Source organism: Hevea brasiliensis, chromosome 16, assembly GCF_030052815.1.
Source record: "Hevea brasiliensis isolate MT/VB/25A 57/8 chromosome 16, ASM3005281v1, whole genome shotgun sequence".
NCBI lineage: Eukaryota > Viridiplantae > Streptophyta > Magnoliopsida > Malpighiales > Euphorbiaceae > Hevea > Hevea brasiliensis.
In genome coordinates this window covers 63,051,821-63,074,383 of record NC_079508.1, presented here as the reverse complement: position 1 = coordinate 63,074,383, position 22,563 = coordinate 63,051,821, and the positions used below count along the sequence as shown (strand labels likewise).

Here is a 22,563-nt window from a genome sequence, read left to right as displayed (position 1 = left end):
GAAGAAGTTTGATTTCTCCTTTTAATAGTACAATTATTAAGTATGTTGTAAGCAAATTTATCAATGACTTCATTTGAGTAAATAATGTATTTTTAAAATAAAAAAATAAATATTTAATTTTATTACAATATAAAAATTAAATAATAATTTTTTTAGTGAATATCATCATCATATTTTAAATAATTCCACCATAAATCCACAATTTAAAACGAATTTCCATGGAATCGAAGCGCAGCGTGTCAAATGGGCTCGTCTGAATGGTTCGAGTCAGGACCAAAGAACCCACGTCACGTGGCACTGAGTTGGAAAATCTGAAAATGGTTCGAAACTTCCTTCACTGATCTGTCAGTGAACAAAGCAAAGCACGGATCCAAAACCCAAGTTCAACTCTAAAACCTTTATTAAAATCTATATTTTCTTCTCTCTTTCTCTGGCTTCTCCTCTTTCCCCTCTTTCCTTTTCTACCAGCAATTACGATTAGCAGCTAAAGGAATGGGAGTTCCCGTGATCAAATTCCCAATCTTCACCGTAGTCAGGTTATTGGGGGTGCTAGTCACGGCTCTCGTGCTGACGTGGACGGTGCATTACAGAGGAGGATTGGCTCTCGCCTCCGATAACAAAGATCTCATCTTTAATGTAGTGTGAAACCTCCAATGGCAGTGCTTCTCTCATTTCACAATTTTAATTTGAGAGCTGGATTTCGTTATTGACTTTTCTTCACCAGCAGTTTCTTATCTTCACATTAATTTTTCTTTTCTGGGTTCCATTGTTCGGTTAACTTTAGTGTAGTTCGTTGTTTGTGGTTTCTTGTAGGTCCATCCTGTTTTAATGGTTATTGGTCTCATACTCATCAATGGTGAAGGTAAGTGCCCGTTTTCTGCTTTTAGATATAAACATACATTTCTGGGTAGAGTGCAGATAATTAATTTAAATGGGTAGGATTTGTAAATCTTACAGAATGTTGAATGCCGCTGTAAGTTTTCTTGAAATGCTATCAAGAAGAATATAGAAGAAAACAAATTTGTAATATCTTCTTTTGACTTTTAATCGGATAATTACTTCTTTTATCTCAAAAATGACAGTGAAAATCTTCTTTTTCCTACGAATTTCTTCTGGCAAGTAAGCTAATTGTTATAATTTTAGAGAGGCATCAATATACTAATTTATATGCTTTTCTCTTACAATGCAACTAATATATTACTTTAGTAACTGTATGTAATTCTGAAGTCTGAACATGCAACGTGTGGCAAACATTATCATATGCGGATATAATATTGGTGATTAGCCTAATATCTATACACATTTGATTGAAGGGCCATTTTTCAGCTCTGTATCAGTGTTCATTATGATAATAGGAAAGTAAATTGAATTTTATTGTATCTTGTCTGATCTTTACATGCTTGCATGGGTTTTTTGTTTGATTCTCTGATGCTTCTCTATTCTGTAGTCTAGCTCAATGCTAATACCCAAAGCAGCAATTTTTTACTTATTAGATGGAATTTTTAATGTTCTATTTGCTAGAGTGGTGATGTGTTAATAATGTTCTGGTAGACATGAGTTTACTGCGGCCTTCCAGGAGTGCAAAGAAAATTGAGATGTAATATCTCTTCCTGTCTATGTGTATATGATATATAATCTTGTTTTGCTGTCCATTTGGTTTAAAGGAAACCAAACAACATCTAGGGTATAATTTTATTACCTTCTGTAGAATTATTGTGCCAATATGTGCCAAATTGAAGCCTATGCATCATGGGAACTGAATTAGCTGTAAAATATTTTGGCTCACTGTTAAAAGGACAGTTGTTAAGTATGATATTTGTGAAGTAAATTATTTTACATCAATATGTTATGACCTATAGACATTCTTTATTAAAATTATGGATTTGAATCAGGTCCTCAGTGATGCCATGCTGTTATTTATGAATATCATTTTAAATGTCTGTTGTGGCAGCCATGCTAGCCTACAAGACGGTTCCAGGAACAAAAAGCTTCAAAAAATTAGTTCATCTTACAGTACAGTTCCTTGCTTTTTGTTTAAGCCTGATTGGTGTATGGGCTGCATTGAAGTTCCACAATGATAAGGGCATTGACAATTTTTACAGCTTGCATTCTTGGTTGGGTCTAGCTTGCCTGTTCCTCTTTGGCATCCAGGTCTTTTAATATTTCATTATCTTTTTTGACTATCCAATGCTTTTTTCCCCTTGAAGCTGATTAATTTCTCACAATCATTTCTTGTTCAGTGGGCTGCAGGATTTGTTACTTTCTGGTACCCAGGTGGCTCAAGAAATAGCAGAGCCACCTTGCTGCCTTGGCATGTATTCTTTGGTGTATATATTTATGCCCTGGCTGTTGCTACTGCTACTACTGGTATCTTAGAGAAAGCCACATTCCTCCAAACCAACAAAGTAATATCACGCTATTCTACTGAAGCATTGCTGGTGAACTCATTGGGACTCTTGATCGTTGTTCTAGGCGGTTTCATTGTCCTTGCAACAATTGCACCTCTGCATGCCATAGGTGATGTCACCAGAAATGCAACAGAATAGGCATAGTATGTATATTTCCCATTAAACTGTCATTGAACAGGAGGTGTATTGTTTATTGGATGTGAATCGAGGGGCTTGTTCTTGTTACAGGACGAATACATCACGGAAAACTAATTGAAAATTCTGTTTGAATAATCGGAAAGACATGATTAACTTGATTTTGATTTAGCTTGGAGTGGATTGGCTGTACTAAAAACTGAAAATATTCCTTGGATTTAATTGGCATAAAGAGTGTCTGTTTCCTTTCTTTTCCCCTTGCTAATCCCCTTGCTAATCGATGATTTCAGCTGTAGAAAGAGATGATTCTCATTGATTTCAATTAATCTGTACATGGGTATTTATATACAATTGATTCCTATAATTGTGTTATACTAATTAGGAAGAAATCCTAAATAGGAATACGTAATCTGAGAATATATCTGAAATAATATAATGATTGACTTTCCATAACACTCCCCTCAAGTTGGAGCATAGATGTTAATCATGCCCAACTTGTTACAAATGTAGTCAATCCTAGCTCCATTCGAGCTTTTGTGAAAATATCTCCTAAGCTTCTCTCGGTTTTGATATGTCCTGTTGAGATGATCTGTTGTTGAATCTTTTCACGAATAAAGTGACAATCAATCTCAATATGTTTGGTCCGCTCATGAAATACCGGATTAGAAGCAATATGGAGAGCAGCTTGATTATCACACCACAATTTTCGCAGTGGGGTCTTAAAACTGTCTCATCTAGTAATTGAAATATCCACATTACCTCACATACCGATTGTGCCATGGCTCAGTATTCGGATTCAAAGACTAGATCGAGAAACTATACTCGCTTCTTGCTTTTCCAAGACACCAAATTTCCTCCAACAAAAACGCAATATCCGAGAGTTGACCTCCTATCAACCTTAGATCCAGCCCAGTCGGCATCTGAAAAACATTCAACATTTAAATGCCCATGATTACCAAATAACAAACCTCTACCTGGAGCTCCCTACAGATAGCACACGAGTTGTCCCAAGGCTTCACCATGCGCAACCGTTGGGGAAGACATCAACAGACTTACCACACTCACGGCATAAGCACTGTCAGGACGAGTGTGATGGGTAGTTCAATTTTCCTACCAATCTTCTCAGATTCTCTGGATCTTCAAACAACTCACTATCCTCGCTAACAGCTTGTAAATTTGGAGTCATTGGTGCACTACAAGGCTTAGCACCTAATTTTCTCTCTGTCAATAGATCAAGGACATATTTTCTTTGAGACAAGAAAATACCCTTCTTACTTCTCATAACCTCAAGACCCAAAAAAAACTTTAATACTCCCAAGTCTAGGGTCTGAAACTGGGTTTGGAGGAAGATTTTAAGAGATGAAATACCTGCAGAGTCACTCCCAGTGATGATAATGTCATCCACATAGACTATCAGGAGAATTAGACCATCCTCTGATTGCTTTTAATATACTGAGTGATCACAATTTCTCTTTTGCATACCTAATTCTGCATCGCTTCACCGAATCTCCCAAACCAGCCCTAGGACTTTGTTTCAAGCCATAAAGAGACTTCCAAGTCTACAAACTTTACCCAACTCCCCGAGCAACAAACCTGTGGTTGCTCCATATACACCTCCTCCGAAGATCACCATGAAGGAAAGCATTCTTGATATCCAATTGGTACAGGCCAATCATATGTAGTCTAAAGAGATAAACAAGCGAATGTAAGTAAGTTTAGCTACGGAGAAAAAGTGTCGAGTAATCAACCCCATATGTCCGAGCATATCCTTTTGCTACAAGGCGTGCTTTTAACCTAGCCACGTAACCATCAGATTTACTTTCATCAGAATACCCATTTGCAACCAATAGCTTTCGACCTGGGCAAAGGCAATAGCTTCCCATGTACCATTAGCATCTAAAGCCACCATTTCCTCTTTCATAGCAAAGACACCACCGAGATGAGACAAAGGCCTCACCAACAAAGATTAGGAATAGGAAATGAGTCTAAAGAAGTAACAAAACACCGAGAACAAGAAGACAATTGATTATAAGAAACAAAAGAAGAGATAGGTAAGTACATGAACGTTTACCTTTACGAAGAGCAATGGGTAAGTCTAGATCGTAATCATGATCGCATGAAGTACAGGATCTCCCAACGAAGTAGCCGGTGGAGGATCCGAGTCGAGAATCTCCCATCTCCTGGAATAAACATGAACAACGGGAGGCCGAGTAGGTCTAGAGACAGAAGAAACAGGCTGTGAGAGAGGACTAGACATTGGTTGGATAGTATATATTAAGATATCATCCTCCTCCCCCTGACTCTCATACACAGATGATTGAGAAAAAAATGGAGTGGACTCAAAAAATGTGACATCTGCAGAAACAAGATAACGATTAAGAGTAGGAGAGAAGCAATGGTACCCTTTTTGGATCCGGAGTATCCAAGGAAGACACATTTGATAGACTTTGGATCCAATTTAGTAATCTATGGACGAACATCACGTACAAAATAGATACAACAAAAAATACGAGGTTCAACAGGGAATAAAGATTTTGTAGGAAGCAAAGCAGTATAAGGAATATCCTCATTAAGGACAGAAGACGGCATACGATTAATAAAAAAACATGCCGTAGAAACTGCATCCGCCCAAAAGTGTTTAGGAACTTTCATCTGAAAAAGAAGAGCACGAGTTGCCTCAAGAAGATGTCGATTTTTTCTTTCGGCTACGCCATTTTGGGATGGGGTATCCACACAGGAAGACTGATGAAGAATGTCATTTTGTGTCATATAAGACTGAAATTGTGCTGAAAAATATTCTTTAGCATTGTCACTTCTTAATATGCGCACAGAAATATTAAATTGAGTTTTGATTTCATTACAAAAGGCACAAAAGATAGAAAACAACTCATAACGATTCTTCATTAAATATAACCAGGTAACACGAGAGTAATCATCAACAAAAGTAACAAAATAACGAAATCCAGTTTTAGAAGTAACAGAACAAGGACCCCAAACATCAGAATGAACTAACTCAAAAGGGGATGAAGCCCGTTTATTGACTCTAGACACAGAAGGCAAACGATGATGTTTTGCAAACTAGCACGACTCACATTCTAGTACTGATAAAGACTGAAACTGAGGACACAACTTTTTCATGGTTGACAAAGAAGGATGACCCAATCTACAATGAGCTTCAAGAGGTGTTACTGATCGAGCAAACAAGCGATCATGTACATGATTTTCCGTAATGTAGAGACCATCCGACTCACGCCCTTACCAATAATCTGCGCCGTAAGATCCTCAAACAAACACCGATCAGAAAAAGGAAATAGAACAATTTAAGGTACGAGTAAGTTTACTAATGTAAAGTAGATTAAAAGAGAAATTTGGTAGACACAAACAGATGACAAAGAAATTGACGGTCGGATTCGCAGCCTAACCCATGACACAAGAAGTAGAACCATCACTAAAGTAACAAGAGAGGAAGTGGGATTAGATCAAAAGCGGATAGAAGACTAGAATTACATCATGTGATCGTTGCACCGTAATCAATAACCCATTTGGATGAGGAAGACACAAGGCATGTAGTGGATTTACTCGACTCAATGATCGCAGTTGATAGGGAACCGTAGGCTTTAGAGATGCTCGACATCGGGAAAATCGTGCAAAATCCTCTGCAGATACCAAAACAGCTTTTCAGAGGAAGATATCAGAGAATCCTCTGCTTCCATATTTGCCATCCGTGATCGTTGATTTTTCCTCTGAAGTTGCGGACAATTATATTTTGTATGGCTGTGCTCATGACAATAATAACAAATGACTCCTCTTGAGTCCTGATTAGAACTAGCCTCCATTACGCTGATTACATTGTTCTGTAATTCCTCCTCTACTTCCTCTTCTATTACCCCGTTGTCCATTTGGATTACGGCTAATAAGAGCACTACCGCAGTCGTGAAGATTGGGTACTCTCTGCACGAAGGACTGTGTGAATGTTTCATGCAAAGAGGAAATCTCGAATCGAAAGAATCGAGATTTAGCGCCTCATACTCAAGGAAGACTCGCAAGAAAACTCATAATACCGCTTGCTCCGTTGGGCTCACTGAACTTTCACATCGTAACTAAAAGGCAACAATACATTAAGTTCCTCATATACCCATTTAAAATCCATAAAATAAGCCGTGAGAGACTTATTCTCTTTCTCAAAGACGGTAGAATGCCTTACAAACATCATAAATACGGAGATATTCCCTTTACCGTAATACGTAAAATCTAAATAATCCATCAATTCCTTAACAAATTCACGGTGATTAATTAAACTAATTACCTCACCGTGAATCGAGTTCAAGCCGCAAAAACAACCGAGCATCCTCCCTTAGCCAAGTTTGTTGTGTATCATCGAGGTGGATCTTTAGTAAGGTGATCATCCTTATCAATGCTACGCAAATAGACCCTATGCCTTACTCCACCTGTAATTCGAACCATTAAGTTTGTGTTCCGTGATCTTAGTCATCATCTAATCACATCGTAAATAACATTCTTATTGTCCGCCATTTGTTGAGACAAAGAAAACTAACCAAACGCTAATCCAAAGTGCCGATAAAGAACAAAATAATCCAAAATCACAAATCAAGCAAATACGAAATAGGATCCGAGAGCCAAACCTCGAAGTCCTTTAATGGTGTAATCGATCGTGCAACAAAGACACAGTGGTGGAATGAGGGGATTGAGGCGACGTTGGCAATGTTGATCGGAGTCGAAACGGCCGGTCGGCGGCCAAGGTCTCTCCTGAGCTGGGTGGTGAGAACAAATAGTCACCCTAGATGACTTTGCTCTGATACCATGTAGAAAGAGATGATTCTCATTGATTTCAATTAATCTGTACATGGGTATTTATATACAATTGATTCCTATAATTGTGTTATACTAATTAGGAAGAAATCCTAAATAAGAAATCCTAAATAGGAATGCAGAATACAGAATATACACAGAAATAATATAATGATTGACTTTCCATAACATCAGCAAATCTAGTGGGAACATAAATGATATAGTTTATCCTAGATGTATGTATAGTTACTGCAGTTGCAGCTATGTCTTATGTTTTCAGAAATAAGTAACCTCCTAAGGTAAATTAAATATTCTTGACTATGATATTGTTATTTGATAAAATAATTGATAAGTTGCTGATCCTGATGAAACAAAAGAGTCGAGCCTAGAGGATGTTTAAGTTTAAAAGCTTGGAAATCATTATAGCTCTCGAGCATTCACAACTGAATTGTTCTGCTCAGGAATCATTTTCTATCCCTTAATCCAAGCTTGGAAATCATTTTGGCTCTCTCGGGCATTAACAACTTAATTGTTCTGTTCAGGCTGAACACAGAAACTTAAAACTCGTAATAAATTGTTGTTGAGAAAATCACTTTTTTTAAATATATTAGTTAGAAAGTATTAAAAAATAATTAAAAATTAAATTTGATTAATTTTAATAATAAGAACACTAAAATAGTTTTTCTTAAACTATTTTTTTCAACAGCATTTAAAATGATGTTTTTATTCAGAAAAATAATTTCAGGCTTCAAAATTTAAAATTTAATACTAAACATACCTTTAATCTATCAAAAACACAAGGCCTATAAAAAATATGAAATCAGTAAATCGAGAATGGATGGAAAACTCGTATGTTTAAAGCTTTAGATATTTGATCAAATTAATCAACAGTGTTGTACTTCAATATTCATGAAATCAGCAGTGTTGTTTAAAAGGACTGGATTGTTCAATGACTTGTCGTTTAATTGAATGTAGCTGGGTTGGTGTAAGATTGAAAGAGCACAGGTGTAAAAACGACTTGTCGATTCTTTTCACCTAGACAATCCTCAAAAAAAAAAAGGCAGCAGCTTAAACTCTACGACGACGTTTCATTGTCTTTTTTCTTGCTTGTCCACGAAGCCAGCTGCAGACGATAAAAAGAGAAAGGAGGAAGGTAACACAGACGGAGAGAAAAGAGGAGAATGGAAGCGCCAAAGACAATTGCACATGAGATCGGGGGGATCCAAAACGACGCCCTTCGATTCGGCCTCCACGGCGTCAAAAGCGATCTCGTTGGAGCTCACCCTCTCGAATCCACCTACCAGTCTGTAAGGATATTTTACTGCGATTTTTATTTTATTTTATTGTTGGTTGTTGTTCAAACTGGACTGAGGTTTTGCCTTCTGTTCCGTTTTAGGCGAAGAATACTCAAGAGCAGATGAGGAGAAAAATCCTTGCTAACACATTTGGCTCTGCCTTTCCACTCAAGATGGATCTTGATAGGCAAATTCTTTCGCGGTATGAGTTTTCGCTCCTGGACTGTTTCGTGAAATGACTTATTTTTGTTAATGTTTAGTATCTAATCATTTCTCAGAAGTGGGATTTTTTTGTTGTGATTAGGGTTTTAAAGTAGGATCATGTACATTGTTAGATTAGAAAGGAAAGAATTTTTAACTTTTTAAGCTGATGATATTGGTAAGGATTCAGGAAAACATGGGCATTCAATGGTAACATAGGAAATCCACTAATAAGAATTGAGCAGGCAACAAAATAAATCTGTAAGTTCAAGCTAGCAAGTTGGATACTGTTGTGTAATTGCTGGCAACAAGGTTGTATACTGTTTTGTAATCTGTTTGGTTTCTATGCTAGGGTTTGATGCCATGCTGCTTCATTGATTTTCATTGTTGCAGACGATAAAGACTTTGAAATGATTGATTACCAATTTTTTTAGATTAATTTTTTTTTCTTCTTTTGTAATTTGTAACTGGGAAGAACTCTCATACTGTTAATACACACACACATATTGTCTATGTGTAGTATTTATTTTACCAACTCTTGATTGATGCCAAAAGGGAGCATATGTGGTATCAGGAAGTCATTGTTGAATGTGTTAATGTTGTAGTGGCTAGATTGTCTTATCAGAGATCTGAACTCTTGCCAAGCAAATAGGGACTAATTTGGGAATTTTTTTTTCATGTATGTGTTGAATATTAGATGAGAATATCACAGTAATGCATTTTGATGTCCAGGTGAATTAGGCTATTAATATTCATCGCAAGGAAGTTTTTGGCCCAGCTTTTGTTGGCCCCAAATGGGAACCTTGTGAGATCAGCAAATCATGTTTAAATGTGCTGACCTGGTGAATAAGGCTATTCATCTGAAGTATACTTTTGCAATATTTGTTTTTTTTGCTGAAAGAGGAATCTTATGGGATTAGGAAGTCTTGTCTAGAGATGTTCATCTTGTAGTAGTTAAATGTGTCTAATCAGTGGCAAAAAAATTTTTTTGCCAAAAAAAGGAGGCTTAATTTAGAGTTGTAATTTTCATACATGTGTCATTTGTGTTCTACATTTTGCAGTCCTTGTGAAATAGGCTATTCATTTATGCTGATTTTGCAATTGCTTTAATTTTGGGAAAAAGTGTCGATCACTTTTTGGAAATCATGTTTATGTGGCATTTTATGAATATTGGTAAAGTGAACATCAATATTGAAGACTCATAGCATAGTTTTGTCATTGTAATTGAGAATATTATGTTTGACACCATGAATTGGAAAGGATATCAATGATGCTTTGGTACCATGACAAGCTTACTTGGAAAATTACTTTGAAACAATATTTTGGAATCTTTATGCCTTGGAGACTTGATCAAAGAGAAGGTTCTTACTTAACTTGCTTGTAAAATGCCATCTCTTTGGTTTGGTTTTCAAAGGTATGTTTGTCCCTTTTCTTTTTAGGATAATAGATGGTCTCTTTGTTCTTGGTAAATGAATGAAAAATAAACGTATGCTTATGAAACTAAAGATGAGAGTTGCTAGCTCACATTGTTTTTTGAAAGATTGATCTCTTATGTTTTCCTTTTCTTTATGGAGGTTCTCTCTCTCTCTCTCTCTCTCTCTCTCTCTCTCTCTCTCTCTCTCTCTCTCTCACACACACACACACACACACACACACATTTTTTGTGCATATGTTATCCTATTGCCACAGCCAATATTGTTGCATTCTTTCTTCTTTTTTCCTTTTTGTTAAGTAATTTATCATTCTTGAATTTGCATTTGTCAGGTTGTACTGATCTTTCTATAACCTACATTCCTTTGAAAACTTTGCAGATTTCAGAGGCCACCAGGACCAATTCCATCTTCAATGCTAGGCCTTGAGGCTCATACAGGAAGATTGGATGATTTTGGTTTTGAGGATTATCTGAATGGTGAGTTGTTGTATCTGAATGCTGCATAAATGTTATTTCAAAGTTGATTCATTTTTTTTGTTGAAGTTGCTTGTTTAATATATGTACAAGCAGTTGAAATTTTTGAAATTACTCTTAAATTTAATGTCAATAAAGTTGTCAGAAACTTTATCCGCCCTTTACTGTTGTAAGATGATCAAGGTAGGTTCTTTATCATAGATGGATATTACAATTTTGGTCATTTATTTTATATATGATTTTATAGCTTTTTTTTTAAGATTTGTTTGGCAAGTATATTTGTGAGGATTTCTTCATTGTGATGTTGGTGGAGCAAAGAGTGGATCCCACGGGGGATTGAGCTATTCCTCTTTTTCTTTATTTCTTTTTATGGATGTAAGAGCCTTGGTTTGGAATTGCCGAGGGGCAACTAGTGGTACTGTGGTATCTTCTTTTGAATTATAAAGGAATGGGTGTTTAGATATAAAATTAATCTTCTTCATTACATATGGCGTCTCTTATCCTAGGTTGTGTTTGATGTAATTCTTCTTGTTCTCTTTCCCTTTCTTCCAAAAAATTTTGAGCTGGCGAGGTGTTTTATGTGATAACCAGCTTGTAGTTCCTAATGAAATTCTGAACACAAGTTTTGTTAAACTTTCCTTGCCTTGGTCATTTGTGCGCCTGGTTAAATTTGGAAACTTGCTATCAAATGAACAATAGAATGGTATTTGATAGTTTTCTGGCTGTGACTTTGTTGATTTAAGTCTTCCCTGGGTGTTGCTTGCAGATCCTCGTGAATCTGAAACTTTGAGGACGCCTGACATGCATCATGCGATGGAAGTACGCCTTGGACTTTCCAGGGGACCTGTCTGCCCAAGTTTCCTATAAAACAAGTGGTTCACTTCTTGTCAATTGCTAATAGAGGACGTTGTCTGAACTTATCATGCCATGTGACTGAGACAATTTGATTTAGGGCCTGTTATCCTAATCCATTTTAATGTTGTTTTTAGTAATGGCATTCAATTATCACTGTGTGATTATATAAGCCCTATTTGACATTGAGTTTCAGAGTCTAAAATTGCTTTTCTGAATAAAAGCACCTGCTTTTCTAAAAACATCATTTTAAATGCTGTTGAGAAAAATAGTTTGAAAAAAGCTATTTTATTAGTTTAGTGTTCTTATAAATAAAATTGATCAAATTTAATTTTTAATTATTTTTTAATATTCTCTAACTAGTATATTTAAAAAAGTGATTTTTTCAACAGTAGTTTTAACAACAATGCCTAACAGACTTATAATAGTTGACTCTTCGGAGTTGGAGGATTTAATGTTTTAACAATATCAACAACTTAAAAAAAAAATTACTTTTTTTTTCTTTATAAATAAGTATATGGAGTTATTATAAGTTTTTTTTTACTTTTTTTTTCTTTATAAATAAGTATATGGAGTTATTATAAGTTTTTTTTTATTATAGAATTTATGTAGAGTATATATTTGTTATTATTATATTTTAGGGAAAATATATTTATTAAAATTTAATAATAATTAAATTATTTTTGAATGAAAAAGAATTTATAATAATATTATGAATAAATTTTGTAAAATTTTAAACATGTTTTACAGATAAATTTTGATAACTGTTTCTAAACTTATCTTGTTGTAATATTACAGTCTCTTAACTTAAAATTTCTCTAACGTTTAATTATCAGTTTTTCAGTTAGATGCTGATCTAGACAGTTTTAATATGGAGTTTAGTCAGTATTTTTTTTCTCTCTCAAGTTATGTGTAAATTGAATTTTTTTTCTTTATAAATAGAATAATTTTTCATGCATAAACAGAATAATTTTATATTTATATAAGAGAAAAGATAATAATATTGACTAAATATCATGTTGAAGCTATCCACATTAGTTTCTAATCAAAAAATCAATAATTAAAAGTTAAAAAAAAATTTCTATATAAAATTTAAAAATTTTATGTCACATTTTAAAATTAAAAAATTATAATATTATAACTATATAAATTTATGAATAATTATTAAAATTTATCCCATATTTTACCTACGGAGCACATATTATTTTTGTATAAAGTGCTTGGGATTTCTCCATAGTAGGGTCCAAAAGTCGATTGCTGCAACTATTTATTGTCAATTATTTAATATTTAAGTATTAAAAAAATATTAATATTTATGTATTCTTTACTATTAATTTTTTTAATTTATTAAATATGAATTGAAAGTCATTTGAGAATAATTTTAATAATTAATTTAACAACCAATGAATTTATTTTTATCTAAGTTTAAACTTTACTTTAAGTATTCTTTTAATATTTTAATTTCACCGGAGATGATTAAAATATAATTTTTAAATAATATTAGCTTAAAAATAATAATAACAAATTATAATAATAATATTATTATAATAATAATAATAATAAATTATAATAATAATAATAATATTATTATATAATAATAATATTATTATTATTATAATTTATTATTATTATTATTATTATTGACTGGTAGGGGTTGTCACTGGCGAGTGTACTCTCCATGTTCGTTAAGCCCTAGCTAATTACCCCTCTTCACTAGGGAAATGAAAATCGCACTCTACCAATCCCTCAAATTTTCCCATTGAAAGCAATACAGTCTCTCTGATTTCCATTTCCCTTTCCATGTCCCTGTAACTGCCCTCTCCATGGACCCTCGGCGAGCACCACGCACCGTCAGCGACCCGAAGGTCCGCCAAGTCGGCTTCTTTGCTCCCGGAGCCGCCATACCTGACCGATCCCAATCTGGCCCACCTGACCATATCTCCTCTTTGCCTCCAACAATAGCCGACCTCTCTCCCTCCGGTGCCAACTCCCTCTCTCCAGTCATGATACCTCCACCACGTCACGCCTCTGCCCCCTTGTCTCCTCTTCGTCGAGACACTGTCCCCGTCGGCAGCTACAATGCCTCCGATTTCATGCCGGCTACATCTCCTACTGCCGCTACTTCTTCCTCGGATGACGTAGCTTGGGTGGGTAGGGGAGGAAGGGCTGGAGCCGCGTCGAGTAGTTTTCCTGGGGGAGGATTTGATATGCCAGCAGCGAGTAGCGTTCCAGCAAGTGGATTGACGACCGTTTCCGTGGTCAATTTACCTCCTGGTCTATCTGGTATGCTTGTAAATTTGGACATTTTTCTTTATTTGAAATATCATTTACTATATGCTTATATGCAAGTGGGTTGGGTTTTAGTTATTAAAAGATGTTGAACTTAGGATTATCTGTTGGAAAATGAAATTTGGGTCTTGTGGATCTGCTTCTAATTCTTAAGACAGGTCGAGCTTGTATTAAAAAGTGTCTGAATAACTTTGTCAGAGTATTTAGAATTTTTCCTGTGAAAATATTGAGATGTTGGTAAAATCATCCTCTGGTCTCTAATAACAATTCAATTGGAAATACAATTCTGGACCAAGTGCTAACTGTTATTAGTGTTTTAAAGGAATGGTTGCACATGAAATTTGAAGTTTGAAGTAGGTATTTTCAGTTCTTGTTCCTTTGTTAACATGGGGCGTGCCTTGATGTGCCCAAGGAACATTGTATGGGTTGCCCTGGCCTTGCCTTCAACCTTCTAATTTACATTCAAATTGCTATAATGTGATGTTATTAGTAGTCTCATTGAAACAGTTGCTTCTATTTCATTACTTGAAATGGTGCTTTTGAGAAAAATGCTAAGAAGGATGGAGCAGGAATGCAAAACTTATTGTGTTTCATTTTTTTTTAACTGTCTTGACTGTAATTTATCTTGAGATTAGCTTAAATAAGCCATTTATTTATAGTTTTGATGCGTCCCACATTAGCTCCACAGGGAGGTCTTGGGTGTTATTATATATATGAGTTTGCAAACCTCATATTGTGAGCTAGCTTTTGAGTTAACTTTTTGAGATGGAGTTAGGCAGGTTTATATCATTTGGTATCAAAGTCTCACCTTGCATGAGTTGGTGGGCCATGTACAAAGTGTCCCTGACGTTCTTCGGGATAGGTCGGGGCGAACAAGTCATGACCTCGGTTGCTTCATGAGGATGTTCAGTCTAAAGGGGTCGGGAATGATACGTTCCACATTAGTTCTGCAAGGAGGTTTTGGATGTTATATATATGGGTTTGCAAACCTCCTCTTGTGAGCTAGCTTTTGAGGTGGAGTTAAGCAGGTTCATTTCAAGTTTGTTTCCCTTGCATGCAAGGCCATCCATCTAAGACTGCAAGCCATTTATCTATGACATTTGGCATGCAAGAATCTATGTTGGAAAAGGATTTGTTGAGTTCTTAATCTGAACATGAATGCAGGAAAAATCTCAATGCCCCTCACCGGAAACAAATGTCTTTATTGGATGGAGTTATTGATGTGATTGCTTGATTTATTTATTTAGTAATATGCCTATTTGAAGGTCATGATTTGTCTGACAAATGTAGCATTGAATGACCATAAAAAAATAATTGCAGAAAAGGCTGGAGTGGCAGCAGAACTTCAAAATGACCGAACTACACATTCAAAGCCATTGAAGGAGAAAATGACTAAAGCTGAAAGGCGTGCCCTTCAAGAGGCTCAACGAGCTGCAAAAGCTGCTGCAAAAGGTGCATACAATTTTTTTTTTTTAATCTTTTGTTAAGTAACAAAAAATCATGACATTATCATTCATGGTTGTAGCCATTAGATTAAATTTATGAAATGGCTTAGCTTTTGCTGCTACTTTATATGGTTGGCCACCTCTGCACACTTCTCTTTTTCTCTATGCAAGGATAGAGTTTCGTAACTTGCATTCATTGACTTGGCTTTTTATGTTGTGAAGTCACTCATGGCATACATAAAATGAGTCATTTGTGTTGGTTTATGATATTTAGTTTTCAATATGCCTTTATATCCTCTTATGCTCTATCATGATAACCTTTTCATATTTTCATGCTTTTCAATTATGGGATGTTATTAGCTGAGGGTGGCAAGGCACCTCCTGCTTCATCTGGGGCTGTGTCTTCAGCAAATGCAAAATCAGCTAAAGCTGCAAAGCCTTCTTCACAAAAGAATGATAATGTTACAGTTGCAGCTTCTGAGAAAAAGGGAAGTGATCGCCCACCAGAAAAAGATAGAAAGAAAGATGTTCCTCAACCTCGGATGCAATATGATGACAAGAGTCGAGTGGAGAAGGCAAAAAAGCGTGCAGTTGTAAAGCAAACTGAAGCTAGGAACAGAGTTGAGTTGTTCAGGCATCTACCTCAATATGAGCATGGAACTCAGCTTCCTGATCTCGAGTCAAAGTTCTTCCAACTAGATCCAATGCATCCTGCTGTCTACAAGGTATTAATGTGAAGTTTTTAGATGATGCTTTTGACTGAAATGTGTTCTACTTGTCTGCTTCAGAATAATCTTTAATGAGCAAATAGACTGAGTTGAGCCAGTTCAAGTTAATATAATTGTGTCCTCTTCTTTTTATGTGTTGTTTATGACCTAGTTGAGCTTGCATTATGAGACTATGTATGAACTAAATGATGATTTAAAATTTTTTGCTGAGATGAACCTCTGTCATGAACAAAAGCTGGATAACCCTGGCTAAGTGTTGTTTTAGGACCTTTGCTCAAGGTCATCATGCAGAAAGTTGACCATTCTCATGTTCTTGTCCAATTATGAGCTTTTCTTATTTTTTTTTCAGGTTGGTTTGCAGTATTTATCTGGAGATTTATGTGGTGGCAACGCTCGCTGTATTGCTATGCTTTTAGCATTCCAAGAGGTCATTAAAGACTACTCAACACCACCTGAAAAAACTCTTGTTAGAGACTTGACAGCAAAAATTGGAAGCTATGTTTCTTTTCTCATTGAATGTCGGCCTCTTTCAATCAGCATGGGAAATGCAATTAGGTTTCTAAAGAATCGAATTGCCAAGTTACCTCTGACTTTCTCTGAGTCAGAAGCAAAAGCAACTCTCCATTCAGATATTGATCGTTTCATAAATGAGAAGATTATACTTGCAGACAAGGTGATAGTTAAGCATGCAGTCACAAAGATTAGAGATGGTGATGTTCTTCTTACGTATGGCTCATCATCTGCGGTTGAAATGATACTACTGCATGCCCATGAGCTTGGCAAACAGTTCCGAGTTGTGGTAGTGGACTCTCGTCCAAAGCTTGAAGGGAAACTCCTACTGCGTAGGTTGGTGGGAAAGGGTATCAGCTGTACATACACTCATATGAATGCTGTTTCATATATCATGCATGAAGTTACCCGAGTGTTTTTGGGTGCATCATCTGTGCTGTCCAATGGAACAGTTTACTCAAGTGTTGGGACTGCCTGCGTTGCTATGGTTGCCCATGCATTCCATGTACCAGTCTTAGTTTGTTGTGAAGCATACAAATTTCATGAGAGGGTGCAACTTGATTCTATTTGCTCTAATGAGCTGGGTAAGCATTTCTGGTTCTTGTAAATGTTTCATAAATTAACTACCAACTGGATAATCTGCTCTCGTAATATCTGTTGCTTGCAGGTGATCCAGATGCCATTTCAAAAGTTGGTGGGAGAGGGGAAATCAACTTTTTGGATGGCTGTGCCAATAGTGAAAATCTTCAGCTTTTAAATCTGATGTAAGTGCTTATAGAATTAATTATAATCTGAGAGTTCTCAGCTTACCCAACTGACAACACCCCTTATATTTTCTTGTCAATAACAGCTATGATGCAACGCCTTCAGATTATGTTTCCATGATAATTACAGATTATGGCATGGTAAGTGACTACATAGTTTATTTGATAATATTCGTATTATTAGTACATGTATGGTCCATCCAGTTACTTGTATTCTGAGCTTTTTTCCCAATTGAATAAATTGCATTCACGTGCGAATTTACAAATGGATGTGTTACCTGTTTGAGCCTCCTGCTGCAAAAGATCAGTGCTCTCTGCTGTCTTTATATGGGCCATGGACTTATGGAAATTAGAGGGAGCAGAATCACTTTAATGCTTCGAACTTTCACTGTTCCCCTTGCAAATGATGTTAATTTTTCATTTTAACTTCTGGTTAATTTGCATTGTTTTGTGCTTTTATCAGGTTCCACCCACAAGTGTGCCTGTCATTGTGCGAGAATACGGGAGGGAACATTTGTGGATATAAATGTTTGGCTTGTTGATGGATCATGGAGGTTTCTCTAGAATTTTGTTCCAGCTAATGTCCCCTGCATTGCAAGTGGAGAAACAAGATTATAGGATTATTTTTCTTGTTTTTCTTTTCTTATCCCCTGTTTGGAATAAATTTGAATTTCAAGATTTTGACTTCTAATTTCCTGACTCAGTGAAGAGTGCGTTGTTCGCCTCTCCGGGCAGATTTATTCATGCATGCTCTTCTAGTTTTATCCATTTTTTTCAATGACTTCTAATATTAAAATAGCATTTTTGTTGTCACAGGCTTACGTCTTCATTTGTAAGTAATTTCCACCTACAGGAAAAAAAAAAAAAAACATTTTAAAAATGAAGCTTAATTTATTTTTTCACCCTATCGTGTTAACTGTCTGTGATTATGGTTTGTTTTGGATAAATCATAGATGTTTTAAGTCAATTTGATTACTAATTCATAATTAAATTAGGTTGAAGTGCATATAATACAAAATAAAATAAAATAAATATATTCAATTAAGCTCATTTAACTTTGATTTTGATAACTATCATTTTGCTTTAATTGTCTGCTGCCTTCGCTTCCTTTGAGAAGCTGAACAAAGTGTGATAATTGCAGAGTAGAAGTGGTCTTGATAAGTTGAGCAAGTTGCACCATTTTCAAATCACAATTTTTTATTTAGAATCAAAATAATAATAATAAAAAAAATCTTATGATATTATCCTTTAATTTTAAGAATTCTAATCATAATAAAACACAACTTCCTCTTTCAATCAACTCATTTAACTGAAATTTTTTCCGATAGATATATCAAATTACATTGATTTAGAGGTGGAAAAACTAATTGCTTCAAACCCAGATAGAAGACTGCAACCCATCTTTGGCGACTTGTGCCAATATTTCAGGTAAATTGTTTAATATTTAATATAAAAAATTTAAAATTTATATATAATTGTATATTTTATGTTGGATGTATAATTTTCAAGATTAGTCTATTTATTGTTGAAATTAAATAATTTCTATCATTAAATTAAAAAAATCATTAAATAATTTTTCAGAAACCTTTTTTCCCTTTCTACGTGTATAGAAAACCCACTCTCAGAGTAAACTGTTTCGGTTGTGCAGCCAGATTCTTTGGGTTCGTTCTCCTGATCTCCTCTCCCTTTCGTTTTCCTCTTCAACAATATCCTTGTTTAGTTGCTCAGAAAATTATGAATAAAGATATCAAATTTGTAAAATTCACAAATGCCATTACCTTTGATGAGATTTTGAGCTCCAATTTGTAGATTTCATTTCCATGGAATTATTGCTTTTCACAATCCGGTTATTCTTGAAGGATGCCCTTGTTCAATGATTAAGCTCTGGGTATAAATGAAAATGTGGGAAAAATTAATTACAGTTTCTTATTAAGATAACATAATTATGAAATTTTCTTGCAGCACCAAAATAATTGGTCAATTTTTTTTCACAAATTTGACGAATTGAACATTGATTACTTGAGATGGGTTCGATAAGTGTTGTCATTATTATAATTAAACACAGCATTTTGCACTCACACTTCTAAATTACTCTGTTCTGTTGCCATTTTCTTTTCCTCCTCAGATGAACATGAACTAGACTTGTGGTCATTATCCTATTTATAGGTTTGTTGTTGCTATTGCTGTTGAAGGATGGAAGATATTTTTGTAGTTGAAGCAATCGATAAAAGATTTGATAAAGGTGTCATCTTCATATTCTTTCTCCTCTCTTTATTTTTCCTCGCTTTTCTTGAACTTTTGAAATCATTTGAAGTGTTTCTGGGTCTGTAGTTTCTCGCATAGAGGGACGAAGTGAGAGGCTTGAAATGTTCATGCAGCTTGATGTGAATACAGAGATCTATCCCATTAAAAAAGAAGAGAAGTATGCATTGCTGATAACTCCCACTCTTCACACTGATGGAACAGGTGATACTGGTTACTATGGCCAGGTAATCTTTCTTTCTTTCTTTCTTTCTTTCATTCAAGCCTGCTACTTAATTACTCACTATTTCGATGCTTGGTTGGTCATTTCTGAGAGAAAAGTCGTGTGTTCAAGTTGTAGAAACAACCTCTCTACCAAATAGATGAACCTTATAGTCAAAATTTTACTCCATATATAAGGGTTCCACGATCTGATCTTAATTGAGAGAGTCTAGGAAGTGTCTAATGGAACACTCTAATACCCAAATTAGAAAGATATATTAAGCTGCAATGAAAGAGAGAGGATATAGTGGTTTAGATATCACAGTTGGTCATAATCTTCTCACAAGACCCTTTGATGTTTGAGGCAATTGATAACATACTAATCTCTGTGGCCCGATAAGCTAATATTGCTGATTACATAAATTGCTTCTTGTATAGGGTAAGCAAGGGTCCATAGCTGACAAGTATGAATATATCATGTATGGGAAACTATACAAGATCCAAGAGGAAGGTTCAGGAGCAGATATTAAAGCGTATGTACCCAAATCTTGGCAGCCTTTTTGTTTCGCAATTTCTGCTATTTAACTCTCATTGGTTTTTCTTATCTTCTTTGCTTTAGGGAGTTGCTTATTTCCTTTGGTGGCCTTCTGATGTCTCTCAAGGGAAATCCTGATTATATTGCAGAATTTCAACTTGATCAAAAGTACTTCCTTTGCATGAGGAAGTTGGTTTAGGTGGATTCTGTAACTTCTTCTTTCTTTTGTGTGTGTGTGTGTGCTTTGTACTTTCTGCAGATTTTGAGCTTCTGGTTTTCTGAGGGATAGTTTCTCATTTCATTTTCGTTAGGAATAAGCCAAATTCTACGGTGTTATTGCTTCGATTTTTGTAAGGACAGATTTTCATTGCAAGTCCAATTTGAAACTTTGAACATATGGCTACTATGTGCAATCAACTGCATTCTATCAATTTACTTCAATTTTTAAAAGAGAGCAAGATATTAAAATTAACCATCTAAGAATGTCTCTAATCCCCTAACTTTACAGTGTAATTACTTAATCACTAAAAATACTATTTTTTTTAATATATAGTTTAATGACGGTAAAATTTATCTTTTTGAGTTAGCATTGTCCATTTAAACAAGTTTACAATTTCTTTATTTTTAATTAACTATAACTTGCTTTATAGAATATAATAATAATGTGTTACACACCATGTATATATATGGTTAATTATATAATGCGCTAGACACAAAAAAATTCATTACTTATTCAATATAAATAAGAGTATACATGTACTGAGAATACACAATAATTTACCTTATATATATTATTTTGTAATAAAAAAGTACTCCCATTACATAAAGTTAATCTCATTTACACCGATCAATTTAAAACTAGAGTTACCAATTACTAAGATTAGGGAGAATGATCCAACAAATCCTGAATGGATTTTTTTATTTATTAAATTAATTATAATAAGCAATCAATTTTAATTGGATGGATTCTTTTATAATGTATAGAGAATAGACGAGTTAATAGAAAAATTAATTCAAATGGGCTTCAGTAGAGATGGAATAGTAAAGGGAAAGGGCAAGATTTCATGGTAACGTACAAACTGATACTAGGAATAAGATAGATATCCATTTTGAAAAGATAGTGAAATCCAAAAGGAAGATTTGCATCGAGTATTATATTGGATTTTCCCAGAGGAACACGTCTTTGCCCGTAGCTTCTGCTATATTCAATTAATTTCTAGACCCACCCTGACACTGTTTTTTAATCGGATAGATACTGATATCTGTCCTGCAACATAAGAAAACCCTATCCGTACTCTATACTTCTTCTGCAAAGAAAGCTGCAGAGTGTATAATACCCACATTTACGTACTGCAAGTCTTAGCCCCACTCTTACCCATGTAACTAACCCTTCCTTTTTCTCCATACTTCTAACTAATTCATGAAGGAGAGAGCCATCGAGATAGATCTTCCAATTCTGTTACTCTTCTACTTGTGTTCATCATCATTCTCGTTCTTGCAATGTAAGTGACTCTCAAGGTTTTTTTGTCAGCTTCTTTACTGCTTATATATATATATATATATATATATATATATATATATATATATATATATATATATATTGGATTCTTCGTTCTAGTTGAAGTATAGTTTCGTCTCTTCTGTTCATGATAAAACTTTTTTTGCTATGTATAGTGGTAATTTCACTGTAACTGTTCCTATATTGATTGCATGTTCTTTGCAAGGGTTGAAGAGAGCAAAGGGAAAGAAAGAATAAATGGGATTGGTTGCTAGCTGAGAAATTGGAGGAAATTTACAAGTCAAAAGTTTAACTTTTTTTTTCTTTGAAAGATATCCATGTTAATGCTCAAATATTATATCCTTAATTGATTATTATTGCTTGGCTGGTTATTCTATAATGTTCATTTCACTTTTTGAAGCATTATAAATTGTGAGTGAAGGATTCTTACATTTCGTATGCAGTGTTAATTAATAAAACTGATCAATGAGGACTGAAGATGGAATCACTGAGAATCTCTGAGGTATGCTTTTAACCCAGCCAATTTATGTTAACAAATTCATTTTCCCCCCTCCTTCCTCTATATATAAGAACATTTATGAATCTCTTCCTTTTTTTTTAAGAGAAGAATATTTATGTATCTTTTTTTTTTATAAAAAAATTTTGTATATCTTATTATTATTATTATTATTATTATTATTAATCACATTGTTAATTTTTCATGC

General features: G+C 34.8%; 4 protein-coding genes across 4 annotated transcripts; all 4 read left to right on the top strand.

Moving 5' to 3' along the window:
• The first annotated feature begins 329 nt into the window (after positions 1-329).
• Positions 330-2,704, top strand: LOC110671578 (transmembrane ascorbate ferrireductase 2). Its single transcript, XM_021834064.2, has 4 exons — positions 330-636; positions 814-862; positions 1,952-2,151; positions 2,241-2,704. Exons 1-4 carry the CDS (start codon positions 493-495, stop codon positions 2,544-2,546), a joined length of 699 nt encoding a protein of 232 aa, XP_021689756.1. The 5' UTR covers positions 330-492; the 3' UTR covers positions 2,547-2,704.
• A 5,788-nt stretch (positions 2,705-8,492) lies between these two features.
• LOC110641328 (cyclin-B1-2) lies at positions 8,493-11,795 on the top strand. Its single transcript, XM_021792996.2, has 4 exons — positions 8,493-8,659; positions 8,749-8,849; positions 10,660-10,757; positions 11,521-11,795. Exons 1-4 carry the CDS (start codon positions 8,534-8,536, stop codon positions 11,619-11,621), a joined length of 426 nt encoding a protein of 141 aa, XP_021648688.1. The 5' UTR covers positions 8,493-8,533; the 3' UTR covers positions 11,622-11,795.
• A 1,453-nt stretch (positions 11,796-13,248) lies between these two features.
• LOC110641310 (uncharacterized) lies at positions 13,249-18,155 on the top strand. Its single transcript, XM_021792971.2, has 7 exons — positions 13,249-13,889; positions 15,216-15,347; positions 15,701-16,065; positions 16,418-17,162; positions 17,246-17,342; positions 17,429-17,483; positions 17,806-18,155. The coding sequence occupies exons 1-7, from the start codon at positions 13,430-13,432 to the stop codon at positions 17,866-17,868; spliced, it is 1,917 nt and encodes a 638-aa protein (XP_021648663.2). The 5' UTR covers positions 13,249-13,429; the 3' UTR covers positions 17,869-18,155.
• Positions 18,156-18,249: 94 nt separating this feature from the next.
• On the top strand, positions 18,250-20,735 carry LOC110641311 (DNA-directed RNA polymerases II, IV and V subunit 8B). The gene is made up of 5 exons (XM_021792973.2): positions 18,250-18,770; positions 19,468-19,584; positions 19,674-19,831; positions 20,244-20,338; positions 20,425-20,735. Exons 2-5 carry the CDS (start codon positions 19,536-19,538, stop codon positions 20,537-20,539), a joined length of 417 nt encoding a protein of 138 aa, XP_021648665.1. The 5' UTR covers positions 18,250-18,770; positions 19,468-19,535; the 3' UTR covers positions 20,540-20,735.
• The last annotated feature ends 1,828 nt before the right edge of the window (positions 20,736-22,563 follow it).

Excerpts from the sequence above, each read along its gene's own strand:
- LOC110671578 (XM_021834064.2), top strand. The coding sequence starts at position 493 with ATGGGAGTTCCCGTGATCAAATTCCCAATCTTCACCGTAGTCAGGTTA. Across the intron at positions 637-813 it reads ACAAAGATCTCATCTTTAAT|GTCCATCCTGTTTTAATGGT; the intron begins GTAGTGTGAAAC and ends GGTTTCTTGTAG. Across the intron at positions 2,152-2,240 it reads TGTTCCTCTTTGGCATCCAG|TGGGCTGCAGGATTTGTTAC; the intron begins GTCTTTTAATAT and ends TTTCTTGTTCAG.
- LOC110641310 (XM_021792971.2), top strand. The coding sequence starts at position 13,430 with ATGGACCCTCGGCGAGCACCACGCACCGTCAGCGACCCGAAGGTCCGC. Across the intron at positions 13,890-15,215 it reads TTTACCTCCTGGTCTATCTG|AAAAGGCTGGAGTGGCAGCA; the intron begins GTATGCTTGTAA and ends AAATAATTGCAG. Across the intron at positions 16,066-16,417 it reads TGCATCCTGCTGTCTACAAG|GTTGGTTTGCAGTATTTATC; the intron begins GTATTAATGTGA and ends TTTTTTTTTCAG.
- LOC110641311 (XM_021792973.2), top strand. The coding sequence starts at position 19,536 with ATGGAAGATATTTTTGTAGTTGAAGCAATCGATAAAAGATTTGATAAA. Across the intron at positions 19,585-19,673 it reads CGATAAAAGATTTGATAAAG|TTTCTCGCATAGAGGGACGA; the intron begins GTGTCATCTTCA and ends CTGGGTCTGTAG. Across the intron at positions 20,339-20,424 it reads TCAGGAGCAGATATTAAAGC|GGAGTTGCTTATTTCCTTTG; the intron begins GTATGTACCCAA and ends TCTTTGCTTTAG.
- LOC110641328 (XM_021792996.2), top strand. The coding sequence starts at position 8,534 with ATGGAAGCGCCAAAGACAATTGCACATGAGATCGGGGGGATCCAAAAC. Across the intron at positions 8,660-8,748 it reads TCGAATCCACCTACCAGTCT|GCGAAGAATACTCAAGAGCA; the intron begins GTAAGGATATTT and ends GTTCCGTTTTAG. Across the intron at positions 8,850-10,659 it reads GATAGGCAAATTCTTTCGCG|ATTTCAGAGGCCACCAGGAC; the intron begins GTATGAGTTTTC and ends AAAACTTTGCAG.